General features: G+C 33.3%; 1 protein-coding gene across 1 annotated transcript in view; it reads right to left on the reverse strand.

Moving 5' to 3' along the window:
* The window catches only part of LOC148956705 (CDK5RAP1-like protein), a 76830-nt gene that overhangs the window by 32871 nt on the left and 21496 nt on the right, over positions 1–22463 (reverse strand). Inside the window, exons 6-8 of the mRNA XM_089096115.1 lie at positions 21776–21974; positions 14943–15227; positions 5429–5578 (exon numbers count right to left, since the gene is read on the reverse strand). Coding sequence (XP_088952241.1) covers positions 5429–5578; positions 14943–15227; positions 21776–21974 — 634 coding nt within the window. The remainder of the gene's footprint in view (positions 1–5428; positions 5579–14942; positions 15228–21775; positions 21975–22463) is intronic.

Below are 22463 nucleotides of genomic sequence, written 5' to 3' on the forward strand. Positions count from 1 at the left end.
AGCTGTTCACTTACAGTAACGATTTGTAAACTGCACAATGGCTACGGAGAGTTAACAGTTTAGATGTGCAAATACGAAAAGGAGAGCCAGTCGTAGCTACTGCGCTAGGGAAGAGAAAGGAGATGAATTTAAGAGACAGCAAGGTACACAAGATTTTTTTCTGTGGAGGGGAGGGAAAGTTACCAATAAGGTGAGAAAACAAAACAAATTCTACTAGGAGCAAGAGAAATTAAAAAAAAAAACAATAAAATTAAATTTTGAGGAATACATGCACGACGCAACGGAGCTGTCTACCTCACGTAGCCTTAAAAACCGCTAGACAGTAGAATAAAACAATGGCGACTGAAAAACTAACATTACAGCGTAAATATGACCATGACCAGTGACCGACTAGGATCTTTTTGGTGCCTGAATTGGAAGATAGCGCCGCTGAAACCGACTTTGGGAGAGTATACATTAATGGAGAATCTACATTAATACCATAGAAGTAATCATTGGCTGAAGGTAAGTTATGACTAAATGTAAGGTAAACGAGCATAATAAATCTACGGGTCCAAAACTACGCATCTCCAATTCACTTGTACTTCAAATGAGTTACTTAAGCTCTTATTCAACACGTTACATTATTTCAATATTTCGTCACTGTTACATAAAGGTTCCTTCTATTTTTATAAGGCATACCTTAACAAATTTATGCAAAGATATATTCAACTTTGACTAAACAATAGAACTGAAAAGCGGATGTGCCGATCATTTCGATGAGAGGACTAACCCTACTGAATAATCTAAACATAATATTTGCGCCACAAGTAAACAAAGTATAATAATTATGTATACATGTTAACCATAGCGTGCAAAATAAGGTTCTCAGACAATAGATAGAAAACAAATGCTCTGTATTCTTTTAAGAAGCTTAAAACAATGAATTTCATTTTAAGTTCCTAATGACAAAAAAAAACATTTTATGTTGGCTTGCACAGAAAGAAAGGAAAAATTGTTAGGAAAATCGGGGTCACAAAAACTTAGGAATAGTTTTATTTGATTATTTATAGCTTTATTTGATTTGTATATAATTATTTATCGTATTGGCATAAAAAGAAAGAAAAATAATGGGAAAATGCAAAATATGGTAAATAAAATATAAACACATCAAATAAGACTAAAAATTCGAACTGAATGCGAGGTAAAATAACGCCGATTAGGATAAATAACAAGGTACGTCCTAAATCTTGGATTTGGACAATAATTCCTTGCAGACCCTTTCACAAAGAGAACTCAGCCAATCCATCAGAGCGCGGTCCCCAGTCAACAAGAGCTCTCAACCCTTTTCTTGTGCACTGAATCACGTATATATTATACTGAGCTAGTTTTTTTTTTTCAACAAATCAAACTCATTGCTCATGAGTTCTAAGATACATTCCTTCATGTGTATATATAAGCTTCACTCAAGAAATTGAACATCAAGCTATCGGCAATTCATAGAGATTGTGGTCTTCTTCGAACAGCTAACTATTTACGGTATATTAAATCATGCAGAGCGATTTCAAAACGATTCCTACGATTTCACAAATGTACATGGAACGTAAGAGATTAAATACAGACATAATACTTCTTGAGTATATTTTTTACTTTCTTTTATTTGCTAATGAAACAATATTTTGCTTATGACGCACACGGCAAAAATATTGAGGACAACAATCAAGTTTAAACAATAAAGCTAGGAATTAACATAATCCTAAAATTTTGTTATCTTACATAATCAAACAAGATTAGCAACTCTGTTTTTAATTCTTAACTGCAAATTGTGGATAATTATTGAACTAAAAAGCAGGATGAACAAAATAGATGTTAGGAAAGTCAATGGGCATAGATCCATGCCATGCCTGGTAGTTTTCAGGCTTCCCTTTTATTTTTGAACACTATAGCGTGTTTTATGGTCCAGTTGCCCACCCCCAAATGTCGTCCCAAATAAAGAGCATTTTTTTTTTCTCATAGCCAATTGAGTCAAAACCCACTCACTTTTAGTGTGCTATGTGGTCCAGTGGCCTTCCCCCATATGTCACCCGAAATAAAGAGCAGTTTTTTCTTTATATTCTCATAGTGATGAGATTCTTCTGATGGGATTTCCCTTCGAAAACCATGGATCCAGTCTCACCCGTGCATGCATATAGTACAAGTTAGTACACCAGAAGTACCTAAAGCCTATCCTCTGAGTAAATTTGAAGGAAATAAGGGTGATAAGTAAATAATACCACTTACCTGCAATGATAAAAATACAAGGAACCTAATGGCTAAACTATATGCATTTTTTGACACTAATCTCACCAAAGACCTCCATTTTTTCCACCACATTATGTTTTCAAAATTCGGCACGCAAAAAAAACAACTTGGCGATCCCATCTGGCAACGTTGCGCAGGGACCAGAAATTTAAACACGTGCCTTTCGGTTAAAAATGCACCTTTTTTGTGAAGAAAAGAACACTCATACATACAACACAAACTGGTCAGCGAACTGAGTAGAATATAAATGTCAAATACAACCCTTTTCTCACACTAAATTCGCTCAGAAACACAAGTAAATTTGTACACACGAACCGCACAATGTTGTCCCTTTGCTCCTGAAAAAGGAGTAAACAAATAAAAGCACAAGCTTTCGGTGAAAAAAATGCAAGGAAACCAATGGGTAAACAATATGCATTTTTTACACTAATTTCACTAATGATATCCATTTTCTATCACGTTACGTTTTCTTGCGACACTCAATTTTACTAACTTATTTATGAAATGCTACCTTTTTTCTTTTGTTTGGGGGTGGGGGCGGGGGGCTGCTAAAATTCTTCTCTCCCTTCTTTACCATAGTTCTACTGTGGTAAAACCTACATAATGCTCCTATTTGACACTTGTCACGATAGCCCACTCACCTCAGTCCTTCTTTCAGTTAAACCTGTGAATTGGGATCTGGGCCTTTCGAAGGAAACAACTCAATTTTTGCACTCCAGATAGAAAAAATGCTTAATGGCCAAAGGAAGTTCCTTTATAAGAAGAAGATTCCAGAAAAGGAACTGTTTAATCACTTTGATGAAGAGGAAACTGGTGTATTGTTCTGGTGTTGTTGGATGTTGGAACACCCTACGTCAAAGATAAATGGAGACAGTTTATAGATTCAGCGGAAGGAGCCGTAGAGCTGCCTTTCTTAATCACTGCCACCATTATGCATCTGTAAAAATTAGGATCATCGGGGCCATTGAAAGAATGCTATGAATTTATGTTTCCGACACTACCACTACCTACACGTTTCCTACATGACTACTACTGCAGTCATGCTGACCACGGCTGGTCTATTTGCAGTGATTAGAAAAACTCCATGATTCTTGGTCTTCAAGGCGGATATACAAAACTCTTATACTTCATTTTTGAGTAAGAAAAAGTCATAAAAAGACTGAGGATTATGAAAAAAAAGAATGGGTGAGAAAAATGGAATTTTGAACCAGCGACCCAGAATGTGGTTACAGCAGCTTAGTTGATTAAAAAAAAAAGTATTGTTACCACCTCTGTAGATAGAATTAGGCGAAATGAAGCGATTTTTGAGAGTTTTGCAAAAGATGGGAATTTTTCAAACACCTGTTGGAAAAGTTTCCAGATTTTTTTGAAAACGAGTTGGAAGAGGGAACCGTCACTGGCACAGTTATCGACAAACTTAGCTTATGCAGTACAAGAATTTTAGACTAGCATGAGAACAGAGAAAAAAGAAGCATGGGTAGTATTCAAAGATGCCATCAGTAAATTTCCGGGTAATAGCCAGGATTCTGACTATAAGCAACTGTTGTGGATATCTTAGAGTAATATTTAGCGCTTGGTCGCTCAACTATGTAGGGCAAACGACGGCCATATGTTTTTTTTTGTTTTTTTTTTGTTGTTTTTTGGTTAAACAAGTTAATTTTTGCCATTATTATTGTAACGAGATGTACTATTATTTTTTTTGTATATGTCCTGCTATTTATATACCTAACTTTACGAGCTCTGCTCTCTTCATTGGGGGTTAATGTTTATTATATTTTTAAGTTAATTGAATAAAAGAGGAGCCCAGTTTAAAATTACACTTTCTTCATTCCCATGTTTTTTCCTCCAAAGAATGTAGGATCAGTCAGAGAAGAAGAGGATGAAAGGATCCTCTCAGATATCAAAGACAGGAAGCATAAATATGAAGGAGAACGGAAAACGAATGCAACTAGCGACAACTGTTGGAGGTTAAAACAGGATAGACCTGAGACTTAATATAAGAGAAGAAAGACAAAAATACGATTCAAAGCACAAGGAGTCCCTTAAATAGGAACTCGTTTTTTCAATTTATAGTTTGTATCAAACTTTCCACTTTCTCCTTTACGTTACGTTACGTACGTTACATTTTCTCCTCTTGGTCAATCGACTATTCTATGGAAGTTATTTTACTAAAAACAAATCAAAAAAGTACGTTGGTGTTTTTTTTTCAAAATACTGCACCATAATTTGATGTAGAAAGATTTGTACAATCTGGCAACAGAGGTTTCAAAAAATCTTGACGAGATAGAAAAAATGGAGATCATGATCGGAACCAGCATGAAAAATAACATGAAATTCAGGTAAAATTTCCCTTAGTTTTCTAAAAATTCAATTTCTCAAGCCTGTATAATCTCATCATTATGGCATAAACCAACCCCCCCCCCTATCTATATTATAGTATTTTAGCAGAGACATTTCAACGTAACGAGGTTAGGGGACAGGATCAGGTCATTGTTTTTGAAGTGAATAATTAGTTTCAATGTATCTAATTTCAATATTCAAATTATTTTAAACTCATCTTTAACATTGCTATTGTGATGATTATAAGATGCATACATTTTAAACTCTTAGGGGAGGAAAGGGATCGGATGATTTTTCTTTCAGATAAGGGTCAAAATAAAAAATAAAATTTTTATTTATAGTCTACTATTTTTGATCAGGGGCGTGAGAGGACCCCCTACCCCGGCGTAAGCCCAGTGACAACCATGAATGTTTATTCTTAAATTTCTTATTTTTTTTATCTGAGGCTTTATTAAGGTTAGGCACAACTAAAACTATCCCAACTGCAAATTGTATTGCCTCTCAATACATTTATAAAATTTTCAAAAGACATCTGTGCAATAAAAATTAGTGACGCCTTTTCCCCTTTTCAAAATGCTCTTCCTTTGGGATATCCTTGATTTGTAAAATTACACTGATAAATTGCAGGTCAAAGGCTTACTGCCAGTATTTTATGCTGTTCTCTTTAGACAGTAAGAAGAGTGAATAGTAGCAAAATGAAAAACTTTGAGTGTATTTATTCAAAAAATTTAGCTTAAAAAAGAATATTTTATTGTCACCACTCAAATTTGAATGCAAAAATTTTATTTAAGACTAATAATTCACTCACCCCTTCAATTAGGACTAGTTCAACACTCCCAATTCGACTCTGATTTAACTTTTCAGCGCCATCTCTGAATACACTGACAAGCTGATCAACACGAGCCGTTTTGACGTCACGAGATACATTGTCCTCTAACCTTCTGTGAGCCTTGGTTTTCTTTAAAAAAGGAAAGGGTAAAAAAAAAAGTTATTTACAAAAAAGCAGAGATAAAAAAAACGACGAGGCTTTAATAAAAAAAAAAAAAAATTTAAACCTACCTTCCTATTAAAGAAAAAGGTAGGGTGCAATAAGGATGAAATTTCAGATTTTTTGCGGCTGTTTTTAATTCGAATAAGTTTTTTTCTTTTAATTTGACATTTGGAATCCATCCTAATGAATAAGAAAGGTACGTCTAAAAGAGCAAAAACCGACTTCTGCTTCAATCATACAGCAGCTGCGTATTAACCAATATGCACAGCAGGAAGATTTCCAAGCATTTTCTTTATTTTAGAAGATTATCAAAGATTATGTTAAAACATTATCAAATAGTTAGTTAAGTAACAGTAATATCGATTATTAATAAATTAATAACATTATTCAGCAACAATCACTTTAAAAGAAACCTTTAGCAATGTTAAGGCAAACTATTATAGGCATTAACCTGACATTGAGGATCCATTATTATGCGTGCAAGCAAATCAATAGAAAACCTTGACCAGATAACTGAACAATAACCAATCTGGCAACAATTGTTCTTTATAGGGAACAATAAAATATTATTTCAGTGGAAACGTGAAAAGGCAAATAAATCCACATAACACACCATGTTTCATTGTCAAATATAAATCAAATCGAAAAATAAATTTAATATACGTAAATACAGAGTAAAAAATAACTGTTAGAATGAGCTGATTCCTCTGTATTATTCTTACCACTCACATACATAGTACCAATTCCATTAATGTGCTTATCTGGTAAACCATACAAGGATAGAGCCTTCGCTTAAGTTTTTCAATCAGCTAGATCAAATGGCTGTTCATTATCACTAAAATCAGGACTAAAATCAGGGTTCTGATGATTCAGACACTTCTTGATTATAACAGTATAGTACCTCTAACTCTGTCAGAGTTCTCTGTCATCATATTTCGCAAGCTCATTTGCGATACTATAAGCACTCGAATCCTTATCATATTTCAATGCTTTTAGCACCGTCTTTAACTCCTTTTTACTAAGTATATCTAACTTCACTCCAACTCGTTTGGAAAAAAAAGTTGATATTTTTTCACAACTTAAGACACCGTTCCCATTTTTAACTAGGACAAGACCAGACTGACTACTTCCTCTTTTTTTTTTACATGCCAGCAAAATATTCTATGATTATGCCCTCTAGCTGTATCTTCCAGATCCTCAGCTATTTCTATCAATAGCCGCATTCCATATCTTCTAAATCCTCAATTGAATACCTTCCTCCTTTTCTCGTAAGATATATCACGAAGGAACTTCTCACATGGCACCCTTCTCGCTTCTACCAAGCTCAACGTCTTCTCCTATATAATATAGCTAACATTCCTCAACGACCACAATTTTCCTAAAATCATTCCACCCATCTTTTGTATTACTGAATTCTATACTCTAGTGTTTCATATCATACTGTTATTGGAATTGACCCTGAATACTACTATATGAGGATCCTAACTTTTAACATCAATCATAGCGCTTTTACTTATCCTAGTGTCTTGTGTCGATCCTGCCAGTTTTCAATTTCAATAGCGTATTAAATAAGATTAGTTGCCTTACCATCATACAAGTACCATGTTAAGAGCCATTTTAGGACCAAACCCCTTATTGATTACAACTATATTACTCAATCTACAAAATCGGAACAGTCAACCGCATTTACTTTTTTTTTTCTTCCCTGCACCAAACTAGACAAAGCTAGAATACCATCTAGCAAGGGCGCCGGCAGGAAATTTTCCAGGGGGGCGGGGGGCAAACGACAAAATATCAGTGGTGGTTGGGTGATAGGGAATATATTTTAGGATATTTTTTTCCATAGGAATAAGTTTATTTCTAAATACTTTTAGGAAAAAAACTCTTAAATAAAAAGAGCGGTTAAATTGAATGCAAAATGAAATCAAATACAATAAATTTTGAGCGACAAGGATTCCTGGCAAAGAAATCAATTTATTTAATCAATAATGCATTTAATTATTATGTATTTAATCTTAAAAGAAAATCAAACTCAAACCAAAATTATAGAAAGATTTATTGCTTCCGTAGATTACAACAGATGTAGACTTGTCTTTATGCAATTTCCTATGCCTTAGTTTACAGAAGGAGTCGAGATACTAAAAAATCATACTGCCTGCATAGATACCATGTTTTGACTTTTTTTACAGCCATGTAAATAATAATAACAATTTATTGTCACCCTCTGTACAAAACAAAAATGCACTAAAGAGGAGTATAAGAAAATGAAAAGAAAACAAAAAAGGCATAGACAAAAAAAAAAACAAAAAAAAAACGCACAATTCTTGACAACTTTAACTTTCAAACACTTTTCAGCATCCAGTTCTAGTTCGAAAATTTTGTGTAAGGGTATATGCAATTACTTAATTCTATTGTTGTGTTGTGGGAAGTGCGGACACTTGGCTGCCTGTCCCCAGCAGTTTAAGGCCTACAGGTCGACCAGTACCTATACGGCTCTTCCCACTCACTCTCGCTCTCTTCTGCACATTTCATAAATATTGCTGAATCAACCCCTTTTCCATTATCTTCTCCATACTCTAGAACATGGGTCAAACATTATAAGATTTCACAACTTGCGACGCTAGGACATTTTTCTTCAATTGGCTTTCCCTCCAAATGTCACCGCTTTCTTCAGAATAAAAAGATGTTCCTGCCGTCCCAGTACAAATTTTATTTACAAATGTCTTACCACTAGCTAACCACTCATTTGTTTGTGAATTTAACAAGCCAAAACCGTTTAACAAGTCATTCACTAAATGAAGGTATTACATCGAAAACACATCATATATAAGGGGAGATGTGACCAATGAAGTAGAAGCTATAAATTCAAAAACATTCCTTTTGCAATTAGAAGATGAAAAAGATTTGGCCCCCTTCATTAAGAATTAAACTTGCATTTAGGCAATATCAATGAGAAAATTTACAACTAAGACTCTGGATGACCCCAGTTATTGAACTCTGTAAGACAAATCTAGTGAGTGAACCCGGAGTAATTATTTTGTTCTGTATAAATATATTAGTTTTCATTTTAAAACTTTAGTGTTTCTGCTGATGACGAGAGCTGTGCTACTAGCTACAAGCGTCAAAAACAGTCACTGTTGTGACTTTTTTCTTTCGAATAATATATATATATATATATATATATATATATATATATATATATATATATATATATATATATATATATATATATATATATATATATATATATATATATATATATATATATATACATATATATTTTCGCAGAAATTTTCAGGAGATTAGTTTTTTTAGGGGGAAAGGGGGGATGGCCATTCCGGCACGTTTCATCCGCAGACTATGTCCTAGCAATATCATCCTTTGTCTCATTGTAGCCCTAGAAAGCGAGATTGACCCAAATTTTTCGTATAGCTTACTATTTGAGATACATTCAGTCAGTCAGGTACCCAAAACAATTCGTAGATAATTTCTCTGGAAAATATCCAGCAAATTCTCCTCTGTCGTATGGAGCGCCCATGCCTCAGAATCGTATTTGACAACTGTCCTCAATTTACGTTCCTATATGCTATTCATGGTTTGCAGACTTATTCTGCAACCACACACACTCTCGTCACAGCTATACGAGAGATGACGAGAGGTGATAGGTCAGTGAAAAATCGATAATTCTCTTGCAGCAGTCAGCAAATATACGTGACAGTTCGTCCATTTTTTGACAAATCTCAAAAACAACGTACCCTCGTGAAATGTAACTATTACGAGTCCAAATGGATACTAAGAAAACACTTGCAGAACCTAAAGAACAGCGATCACATTTGATTTTTATCAGATACAGAGAAGAATTTCCAAAAAGGTGTCAAAAACAACACATTCGATTAAAAAAACGCATTATACAGCCGACCAAGGGTTCTCTTACCCAACTGGCCCTTCACCCTGGCGAGAAGACCATAAGATTTCTTAGTTTCTCTTAAAAAGAAACAATTATAAGCTGCCTAGTGGTTCTAATTGAAGTTCCAAATGGAAGGCCTAAATACCTAAGTGAACTGGAAGATGAGATTGTGGCAGGATCAACCTGGATTTTATCATTGGAGGCGATCTCTAGTCCAAAGACAAGAAACTCTGTTTTGGAAGTAGCAACTGAAAGATCGATTGCTTTCAGTCCGGAGCAAACAACATCAATAGCATTCTGGAGTGCCCCAAGATTATCAGCCAAGAGAAGACTGTCATCGGTATAAGACAAGTGACTTGCGTCGATATATGGCTCAATCAAATATGGTGGAATCTGTCGAGTGACTAGTCAAATAGTTGTTAAATAATGCCGGACTAAGAACAGAACCCTACTTAACGCCACGGCACACACGAATACGATTACTAACAGTTTCTTGTAAACGTATCCGGATTGAGGAGTTCTGATACCACTGCCACAGGCAGGTACAAACAAATGGATTAACTCCACTTCTAAAGAGAGACAGAATTGCCTGGGAATGAAGACTGGAGCCAAAAGACGATTCTCCCCCTGAACTTAAATCCCTTATATATTAAGACATTAAAAAAAAAAAAAAAAAAAAAAATAGAATAGCGAAAGGAAAACAAAATTTAAACTTATTATCCAGCTGTCAAATTGACCCTCTTTCTCTTTGTTGTCCTATTCAACTAAATAAAATGAGCAGGTTAAAAAAAAAAAAAAAAATTGTCACAAAAGAATCTTATCAAATAGTTTGTGATAAAAAAAACTGGAAGGAAAAAGTGACTTGGACCAATATTCACCAAAATTAAAAATGGAATTGTCATGACAATTGCAACACCGGCAGTATTGGCTTTTTATGCTGATTCTAAATATAGAAAATTATCTCAGTTTACTATTGTGCTCCAAAAGCTACAAATCTGAGATATTTAGCCTGATTTTTGAAAAAAAGGGGAAACATCCCCAAAAAAGCAAGCGATCTTAGTGAAAATCCCTTTATTAGATACAGCATATCAGAGAACCCTAGTATAGAGGTTTCAAGCTCCAATCTACAAAATGTGGAATTTCACTTTTTTTCAGATGAAACATCGTCGATGCATGTTTATTTGTTTTATTTTTTTCCCAGGGATGAATGTATCAAACCAATGGTCCAAGATCATTGGGAAAGAAGTCATTGAAACGTAAATTTAGATCTTTTTTTTAAGTGACCGTGCAGATTGGGCCAGGGGAATGTCTTGTTTTCTGCCATTTTAGGGCACCAAACTACAACTTTAACCCAGAAGAGGACGAATTTGCAATCAATTTAAAATTCTGAGAAGCTAATTGATTTAAAGTATCAATAACTATATTTTAGCCTCCTCAGTTGCAAAAGAATAATGCCACACGGTGACAGCGCTGGATTCAACTAAGTTTATTCGCTTTAATTGTAATGCAATTGGGCTACGTTTGGTGATCTGTAATTGTGTATCAGCTATAATGAGGGGGGGTGGGGGTGAGTAATTGTTTAGATGGGAACAGGGTAAATTCCAAAAAAAGTACATTTTAATGGACAAACCGCTTAATCTTCATGAGGTTTAAGATAAATGTTGAAAGACGTGGAGTGGGAGTAGGAATTAATTAAAATGTTTCTCTATACAGCTAAAACGTTACATTCCCATATCTACCAGCACATAGGTGGAAAAAGCAAGGCATGTCACCATCATCCTTGCCAGGAAATTTCTTTGCGGTGGCAAGCACTGCTAGGAGCTTAGTTTTCAGCAATTTTATATGGTAATATTTTTCTTTTTCTATTTATATGAAGTACTTTAAATTATTTTAAAAATGTATGTAATGTATTTATCGACAAAAAATCCCATTGTAGAGGTTGTGATGGCTTTAGTTATGTAGAAGATCAAAAGTCTCACAGAATTTCAATCCATACAAGCAATGATACTCCTTTTCATCCAATCAAAATTCTTTAGTAGTAATATTAACAAGGATTGGTAGTAAGTAGTAAATAGTAATTTTTTAAGTATATTCAAATTTTATCCAAAATTGATATCACCTATTAAAACCCAGGGCGGTACTAATCAACGTAAAATAATTGATTTACACATTTGAATAGTAGTCAACCCAGGAACTAAGGAAGAGGTACCCAAGTTTTATTTTGGTGAAGCCTGAGAATGATTTAGAAAACAGTCAGAAATTAAATAGAAAAAGAGCTTTTCAACTGAAAGCAAGAATCAGATTTGAAACATACTTGAACAGATTATTCTTTATATGTAGGGGACTTCTCTTCTTCAGCTCTTTACTCTTTACTGTGAAGTTTGACCTTTTTCCAAATTTTTAAAGGATATTTGCAATTGAAAAAAAAAGAAGATTTTTCAAAGCACTAAAAACTTTTTGTTTAATGAGCAAGGTGTTGAGAAGGGGCGGCCCCCCTTACATACAGAGTTATTTATATTTGTTTTAAGTTTTAAACTTGCTCCTTGCTTTAGTTGAAAAACCTTTTCTATTCGTCTAATTACATTTCATGAATCTGTAAAGTTTTATAAATACAATACTTTTGGCAACGCAAAAAAACGATCAATATTTTAATGATCTCTGTTTGGATTTTGATGGGTAATCAAACAGTTCGTGGTAACGAACTGTAAGTAAGAAGCGGCCGGGCTCAATAGTAACCGAAACTCTATTTGATACCAATAGATATATCAAAAGATTTGGCTCGTATGCTGATTCCAAATATATAAGTTTCATTAAGTTTAGTCTTACCCATCAAAAGCTACGAGCCTGAGAAAATTTGTCTCATTTTCAAAAAAAGGGGAAAAGACCCCCTTGAAGTAATAAAATTTTAACGAAAATCACACCATCAGATTCATGTATCAAAAAATCCTATTGTATGGGTTTCAAGCTAAAATCTGCAAAAATGTAGAATTTCTTAATTTTTGCAAGAAGAAAGTACATTGATTCGTGTTTATTTGTTTGTTTTCCAGGGGTGATCGTATCGACCCAGTTGGCCTAGAACGTCGGGAGAGGGCTCATTGCAACGTAAATGAAGAGTTCTAGTGCCCTTCTTAAGTGACCGAAATTTGAGAGCAACTAGGCCCCCTCCTACGCCCCTTTTTTCCCAAAATCGTCCGATCAGAATTTTGAGATAATTTTTTTGATTCAACATAGTTGAAAGGCCCAATAACTATGTCTTTGGAGATAAAATGACCCCTAGAGCCCCCGGGGAAAGGTTTTAAAGTCATAAAATTTTCCCATTGTTTTATTTGTTATTGGGAAGTATGCATACATTTTTCGGATGGGGAGGGGAGGACGAATTTTCTGCTGGGAGGATTTTGCACAGGGAGAATTTTCCCTGGAGAGGGAAGTTTCCAGGGGATGAACTTTTCAGGGAAAATTTGACACTGGGTGAATTTGCCAGAATTAATACATGCATTTTCTTTATACGTCTTGCTTTCTCTTTACCGATTCAATTTAGGCGTAGAGATGTTAAGGGTAATTTTCCGGGGTAAATTTTCGCAAGAATTGAATTGTCTAGAGAATATTTCTTTGGGAATGAGGTTTTTTTCCGTGGAGGTGGAGCCAGGTGTCCTGGTGTTATTTAAAAAACGATCAGAAATTAAATAAATAAAAAAAGTTATTTCCACTGAAAGTAAGGAGCAAAAGTGAAACTTAAAACGAACAAAATTTTTTATGTATATGAGGGGGGGTCACCCCTCCTCAACACCTCGTTCTTAACACTAAAGTTTAAATTTTGTCCCAATTCTTTAAAAATGACTCCTGAAACACAAGGGTCGTTTAATAAGAACAATAAGTAACTGTTATTTAGGTGCCGAAAAACTTTAGCGTGAAGAGCGAAGTGTTGAGGAGGTGGGCAATCCATTTCACATACGTAATAATTTTTGTTCGTTTTAAGTTTTAATGTTGCTCCTTACTTTCAGCTGAAAAAACTTGTTTTGCTTTTATTTAGGGAATCTTAGAGACAAACAGTTTTCTAAAAGCAATGGAAAAGTATGTCAATTAAAGTAAAAGTATATAAAATGAAAAAAGTAAGTAATTACAAAAAATACACAAAACAAGGGCCCACTTACAAAAACTAAGTTAAAAACTCCCAACATTCAGTTCCGTTGAGCAATGCCGAAGCGTTGGACGGATATTTTTAACAATATCAACGGTTTTGAACTTGGTTATCAAACACAAAAATATTTAATGCCTTTAGACTAAGTGTTTATAAAAAGTAACGCATTATCGAAGTAGTTTGTTCAAAGTAAAACACTAAAAATAAGATTAAAGAAAATCAAATAAAAATTGTTAATACAATATTTTTAATTTAACTTTGAATAACAAAAACCCAATATATTTGACACCTTATAATTTATAACTGTACTAAAATTAAATCTTTTTGAAGTGACAACTAGATAAATACAATCATTCCTGAACAAAAAAAAATCATAATAAAACAAAAAACGTATCCGTTCAGGAGGGATATATAGAGATCCCCAGCATCCCGTTCGGGGGAAACATTTCTGATTATAGTGGCTTCATATATAAACTCTTGGGTACTCTTACAATGCAAGCAAAAGTTGACGGCAAAGTTTTACCGAAATTACCCCTTAGTTCTATAATTACCGAAATTTCTATAATTATACAAACTATCTTGTGTACTAATAACTGCACTAATTACTAATAAACAAATAAATATTTAGGATCACCAAAAAAAGCTGATTGATTGAATGTTATCAATAGTAAGGCTCTTATATTTTCGCTATTGACAAGGATCGTTATTTACTTACCATTCATTACTATGAAGAATTTTTTTTTTTTTTTTTTTTACTCCAATCAAATCATATAGAAATTTTTTTTTTAGAAAACTGGAAAGAGATCAAAAAGGGGAAAATCCCCCTCCACATCAAACAAACTTCAGGATTCAATCAAGCAAGGATGCACTAGGTTAACCTGTTCTCAGGAGACAATAAGGAGTGGATCTAGAAATGGGAGACATCTGATCCCAAAAGGAGTTCCAAGATTTCAAGAACCTTTCAGAAAATTAACAAAGATTTTTGACGTTCATTATCTGCTGACCCTCCCGTCCACTCTCAACAATTGGACCAATTTACACCTAGATTATTAACCACTCATTCAATTTATTGTTAAAATGGAATTGTGTCACATACTCTTCAAACAAAATGATATAAATGTCATGGTAGAAATAAGATTTGTTTTATTGTTGCATAAATCACACTAGAAATTGAACGGAGGAGTAACATTTAGGGTTTTCTCATTAAGCCAAGACCACAACAAGGTACAGCAATGTCAATATAAGGAAATATCTTGAAACTAATAACTATTATTTTAATATCTTACCTCTCTCATACTATACGGGAAAATATAGGCAGTTTGATATTGTACTTTTTCCACAAGAGTTAATGTGTCTTGAAATTCATCCTCTGTTTCTCCACAAAAACCACAAATGAAATCACTTGACAAATTCACATCAGGAATTATTTCATACACCCTTTGAACTAATTGTAAGTAAGATTCTCTAGTGTAGCCTCTATTCATTCTTTCTAGAACAGCATTATTACCACTTTGTGCTGGAAGATGCAAGTTTTTGCAGATATTTGAACGCTCTGCGATCAGCTGTAAAACCTGAAAAAGATGGTAGTTCCTATTAAAATAAAAGTTAATAACCCAGCTGCATGTTCATTCTGTAACGTTTTATTAGGATGATAGAAAGAGGCAGTACTAACTCATTGATTTATTTACTGATTTACAAACATCTATAAAGTAAATGTAACTTACAAAAACCACCAAAGGAAGGCAATAAAGCGTCCGATTAAAGATGGCTACATTCCTATGACTGATTCCGATCATTCGTAATCGGAATCATCTTCAGTCATAGTAAAAAAAAAAAAAGAAAAAATAAAAACGCCAAATGATCTCTCCCGTCAAAAGTTTTCATAAAAAATAAAGGGGAAAAAATGCAAGAAAGAAAACATCATTAGAAAAAAAAATCTAAATAACTATTTCTAATCCAGCTAGGCACGTATCTAGGTTTGAATAAAAAGCACTAAAAATTCAAGGACGCTTGAAACTCTACTCTCTTTCTTTGGGTGGGGGGGGGAGGCTCCGAGGCCCTTTGGTACATTTCTCAGTCAAGACTACTCAACTAGTTACTTAATTTTCTCTCTCTAGAAACACCTATCCATCTCTTTCTCTAATTCTTCACTCTCACTCTCTTGCAACAGTTACCAATATCTCTCCCTAGCAACAGTTATTTTTATTGTTAGCTAACCCTACTTGCATTACCATCACTGATGTAAGAGCAGAAATTAATTCATATACTAATACTTAACCGTAAAATGAATTTTTCAGCCAAATGTACAAACGCACAAGTGCGACCCTAGAGCAAAAAAAAAGTCAAATTTAAATTTTGTCATTTCATTTCCTAGTTTTTACAAACCTGTGCAGATGCTTCTGTCTACCTTTTCTTGGAATAAAATTTTACTCATTTAAATGAGTAAAGTCCTGTAACTACTTTTCTGTCACACAGAATGAAATTTTTCTGACCCATTCCCATAATATTAGCCAAAATGTTCTGCTTTAGATTTCTTTTTTATGTAATTTGACCAAGATAAATTTTCCACAATCAGGTCTAAAATTCACCAAAAGGGATGCAATAACAAAGATGAATGGATGCAATACAAGTCAGAAAGTATTCTGTAAATTGATTTGCCTCTTACTACTTTCAATGTATATCAAATCTTTGCGATCCTCTTTCTGTGTACAACCAAAGTTCATCTTTTCCAACCAGAGTCTGAATAACCCCAAGTTCGACCCCGTGACATATTTCCATTTTCTTTTACAACCAAAAAATTAAGTTTCTGAATCACAATTTCTGACTTTTAAGCAAAAACCGCCAGTGAAATATGACCACACCCAAAGAAATTCACTTTAAGGGCTATCATGCTCATCCCTCTGATAACACTTAACTTAATGCTTGCTTGAGATAAAATATAACTCTACAATAGAACCTATAATCTGACAGAAAACTATCCATCAAATGATAGTTTACTAAATGAAGTTCATTGCTTCAGATAACAAATTAAAAGTCAAGGACTTTGTTTGTATACCCTAATATCCTGAGATCAGTCATTGTTACCGGATGTGCAGCTCCGGTGGCCAGTTTGCATATTCCATTATTATCTATATCTTTACCATATAAAAATACCCTGTTTTAAAGACAATTTATTTATTTAAAGTTATAGCTGTAAGCAGCCATCGGTTGAAAAAGACACTGGCAGTCTTAACCTCTATTTTATAACCCTCAAATTTTCCAGCACCGAAGCACTAGAGTTGAAAATCGGTAAGATATTGTATGCCTTGGAACTTCATTAATTAGAAATTGTTCCAAAAGTGTCCAGGCAACAACAAGAATCCACCCAAGAAAGTTAGTCAATGCCCGAGCCAAACCATAGTCATATCTGTCGATGAAAAAGCCAAATTTTATGAATAACATAGGATTTTTCTTGATTTTAACGCCACACTTGTATTTCAGAAGCGGAAAATTAGAATTGCAACAAATTGGTTAAACAAATTTTCATCAACACTAATTTGTTTCCAATTATTCTCTACTAATGCTTCGTCTTCTTAACTATTGTCAGATTTTTGATGCAGATAGAAAAATTGCTGTTCCAATCTTCAATTTTTTCTATTTTATATGCCCTATGCCCTAAATCTTTGAACTTCATAGTTGAACACATTATATATATATATATATATATATATATATATATATATATATATATATATATATATATATATATATATATATATATATATATATATATATATATATTTATACAAGTGTTGAACAAAATTAATTTATGATGTGTGCCTTAAGGTCTTCAAATAGGATAATCGCAATTTAAACTAGATTAATTTATGATGTGTGCCTTAAAGTTTTCAAAACGGTGAATCAGCAATATTACGCAGATTTTAAATTCATATTAATAGTGAGCATTCTCTCCATTTACTCGAAATTCTAAAGTAGGCGGCAGTTATTAAAAACTCATTGCAGAAACTACTATTAAATGAGAATTTTGACTGAATATTGAAACTCTGTCCGAAATTTAACTTGCAGTACAACATTTTAATTCTTACGCAGAAAAACAGAAAAAAAAACACTTTACAAATATTTTTAATGATAACCAATAATAAAACCATGTCAATTTAAAACAAAGAGAAATTAATTTACAAAAAAAAACTTTTCCGAAAGAAACTTTCCAAAGAGAAGTAAAAGGTCATATTAAAACCTAAACCAAGTAGAAATAATGTCATATAATAATTCAAAATTAAAATGGAAAGAAAAGAAATACTATCAATGTATAAATGAAAACAGCATGAATAAAAATTTAAATGAATAATCGCATCAAACAAAATATGACAGATACTGCCATAGATGAATAAATGAACCAAAAACGAAGAAAAAATAAAACCAATTTCCAAGTCAAACCAAAAACCAGCAATCATTAACAAAAACGCGAGTTACCGCAAGTTAAACCGGTACTTTTATGATATACACCCTACTTAATATTCTTCTAATATGTTTCTCTGACGCTCAATTCTAATGAAATATACCAAATTAAGATAAAAATATATTACTCTAGAAACCAATTTGGGCTATATATTTACACATTACGGGGGTGGGGTAAAGCATACCGGGTGTGCATGTCTAGTGTGTTAGGCACAATTATTCTGCATATTATGTGGTAAGAATTGTATTCTAACTTCACACTGTCCAAATACTTTACCCCCCCCCCCTAATGTGCAAATATATAGCCTAAATTATATATTTTCCATCTATTCTGTCACTTCTCTTTGTCTTGCCTCACGCTGCAAGAAACTAAAAAAAAAAAAAAAAAAAAAAAAAAAAAAAAAAAAAAAAAAAAAAAAAAAAGTTCTATTATGCGTCAACGAATGATCAACTTTAGCGGTAGGGCGTAAATCATACAAGTATCCTTAAACCTTCTTTGTGTACTCCACTAAGAAATCTTACATACATTAATCTCTTTACATATAATTTTTTAATACTAGTTGCTTGATCAGCGTCGTATCCAGAGGGGAGCCCAATCCAGAGGGGATTGGGGAACCCAAACCAGAGGGGACTCCCTCCCTCCCGAAATTTGTGTGTCTCGTTCAAAAGTAACGAAACTACATGCATTTTTTTGTAGTTTGTAAAGTTGTCTTGAAGCAAACCCCATCGAATAAAATAAACATGAAATTAATAAACAAAAATTAAACATAAATAATAGGTGATAAAAATCCCGTAAGCCAGCAGCCGGTAAAATTTTTTGTCTTCCATATTCCAATCTCATAGAATCACTATAACATTTATTGCAGAGTAAACGGATGGCTTTATTTTGGACAACTCCGATTGGATTCACTACTGACGGAAATGTCCCTAACCATACCGAAGAACAATATAAAATATAAGGCTGTATTATAGAGAAATACAACAACTGTCAAATGCGATACGGGACAAAATGTGTGAGTTGTAGAAGTACGCCGATGTTCCGTCATCAAATGGTTGACATGTTTCCTAAAGGACAATTTTTCATCCAGTGTAATACCTAAATACTTGACACAAGACTTCCTTTCAATCTCACCATAACTATATTTTAATAAAAAAATCGATGGATAATATGTAGCTGTTCTCGAGAATATAATAAAACTACCTTAGCCGGGTGAACTTGTAGTTTATTTACAAGTATCCAAATTGAGACTGTGTCTAGCGATCGCTTGCTTAATTCAAGCAATCCCTTCTCAGTTCTTGCAAGACCAACAAGCGACGTGTCATAAGCAAACATCGGTAATGTCACTTTTTGTAGGTCATGGAATAATTTACTGAAAATTCTTTTGATAGTTGACATTGATAGACTAAGATCATCTACAAAAATTAAGAATAATAGCGGTCCAAGAACAGAGCCTTGTGGAACTCCACATGTAATTGAAAAATTTGACGAACACTTTGAGTAAATCTGAACAAACTATAGGTATCCTGCTAAGAATTCATGCAGAAAGTTAAGCCCAGGTCCTCTTATGCCATAAAACTTACACTTTAGAAGCAGCAGATCATGATCTACTGTGTCAAAAGCCTTAACTATGTCTAAAAATATTGCTAACACCCTGTATCTTTAATCCAGCGCTTGATTGAATACACTGCTTAAATAGGCAATAGCTTGTTCCGTTGTGTAACCATGTCGAAATCCAAATTGGGTAGGATGTAACACATTATGACGTTTTAAATATGCATAAAGACGGGAAGCAAAGCACTTCTCTAAAACACATGATAGGACAGGAAGAACAGAAATTGGCCTATAATTTCCTAAATTATTTGTCACACCACTAACAAATATATATATATATATATATATATATATATATATATATATATATATATATATATATATATATATATATATATATATATATATATATATATATATATATATATATATATTGTCATCTACTGTATGGTATTCACAATAGTTACGTAATTCATGACAATTCCAATAGGGAGCCCAACACCCTCCTACTACAAATTAACAATAGGTCAAAATTACAATAGAGCCTATACGATTGCAGGACAATCAATGCTAATATATTAATTATTCTTTAAACTATCTAGGTAATCTTAATTGAAGATGCAAAATTCCCCTCACAAATCATTTTTCTGTTCAAATCTCTTTGAAAAACTACAAAATGTTTGATATTTATATTGGTGTTGGAGGTCTGTCTTCTTTTTAGGTTGTTTTTTACTTTTAGATACACAAACATAAACGGTGGCGTTAATATCTTTTGGCCACTTTTTTGGGCCTTTACCAGTAATATGGTGGTAATATTAGGCTATGTTTAGGTATTAGATTGGTCCACCAAGTGTATGATGTTAAATTTTTGCAATACAACAACATCTTCAATCTGTAAACTTCCTGGATACAGATGCCATAGTTTCTTATATATTTTCAAAATCTTGCAAACGACATATCGGCTATGCCGATAGATATATTATTAATAGCAGTAATGTATTTGAAAGCCTGTAAAATACAATATATGCATACAATGAAAGGCTACAAAAAAGAAGAAAAGAGAATATTAACATACATGTTAGACAAATAGACAAATAGAATATTAAACATACATGACCAATATTTGCTTTCTTATTAATGGCTAAGATGACCCAATTTCGTCTCTTCAAAACCAAAAGATTTTCAGCAATAGATGAAACTAATTCATTGAATAATAGATTAATGTCAATAACTAAGGTCCTTAGGTGTTAGAAAGGACTAAACCGAGCCCCATAAAATCTCCTATTTAGTCCTCTATTAATATTTAATATATCTTCTGTATGGTTATGCTTAATGCTGACAGTGCAGTCAAAAGGCAATATTGAATTACCCTGGGTTCTCACTGATACGATTTCACGCAAAAGCGGCGGTTTATGCGTGATCCATCAAATTTCCTCCGTTTTTGCTGTAAGTTTATGCGTCACAACGCTTCAATGGTTGCGTTGAAATATTACTACTGAGTCGTTAAAAATTGCGTTTATTATTCTGAATTGAAAGCTTTTTAGAACCATAAATTGCAAGTAACTGAGAAACTAACCATGTTTATCAGAAGCTTTCCATTAATATCTGACAAAGAAAACAAGGGTCATGTCTTTTTAGTTTAAGATTTTAATCGTCAGCGCCTTGGGGATTATTTCCAGGACAATGATAATAGAAGATAAGAATTGTATTTTTAATTCATAGCTAGTCGGGGCTAATATAGTTTAATCCTCTGAATATTTTTCTTGGCTTCTAGAGCTTGATTTAGCCTATTCCTATGCATATATTGTTTAAATATTTTATAATATTTTTTTTTGCATTTCAATGGCTCCAGTGAGCCGTTTCTGTGTGAAAATTTTTGCGACTTTCCTGTATTTGCTATCCGTGTGCCATTTTGCGTCAAATAAAAATCGTATCAACGGGAATCAAAGGTTATGCTATTCAATCAAAAATGAGCTAGCTATTTCAATGTCTTATAATTACGTAACTATACTATGATACTTTTAAAGCCAGGAATTTTTTTTTTTTACTATTTTCTTATTCACTTACTCTACTTAGGAAATTTGTGAAAACAAAATTAAATTGAGTTACCTCATCTGGAAAGTCTTTAGGGTGAGGTGAGGTGAATCGTATTCGAATACTTGGTACTATACTTGAAATCTTGTCAAGCAGATCGGCAAATCTTCGACCTCCTATTTTAGCCTTATAAACCGTCTTAAATCCTGGGACTGTTGAAGTGCCACCAATTTTATTAGAAATGCCACCATAATAAACCGAGTCGGAGAGATCTCTGCAAGCAAAAACAAATTACACTAAAGAAATTTGAAGATCCGAAACCCGTAAAATCTGGCTAAAAGAAATGAATGAAAAAGAAAAGAATTTATCCGTCACACAAGCTGTAAAAATTTTGTGTAGCTTCATAGAATATGATTGCAACTATATATAACCCCGACTATTAATATAATATTGGATAGATTCAAAACACATTAGTTTCTTTTAATTTCATTCGAATATTTCACAGTATCTTCCTTCAAAATTTTCAAAAGTCAACATAAATATCTGTCTCTCTTTTGAAAAAAAAATTTAAAACAATTTAAAAATTAACAAAGAAGTGAAAAATCTAAATGTCTAAATAAACCCATTCTATGATTTTTCTGGGCCCCGCTACAGTGGTGTTATAAAGAAGAAGGAAAGAATACTCCCCATGTGTCAAACGTACTTCATGCACGTTCAAAAATGTGGTAAAAGATTTAGCATACCCATTAGGAGCAGTACACTT

The sequence above is a fragment of the Artemia sp. Qi Xiang Cuo genome, chromosome 1 (assembly GCF_049724085.1).
Source record: "Artemia sp. Qi Xiang Cuo chromosome 1, ASM4972408v1, whole genome shotgun sequence".
NCBI classification, from domain to species: domain Eukaryota; kingdom Metazoa; phylum Arthropoda; class Branchiopoda; order Anostraca; family Artemiidae; genus Artemia; species Artemia sp. Qi Xiang Cuo.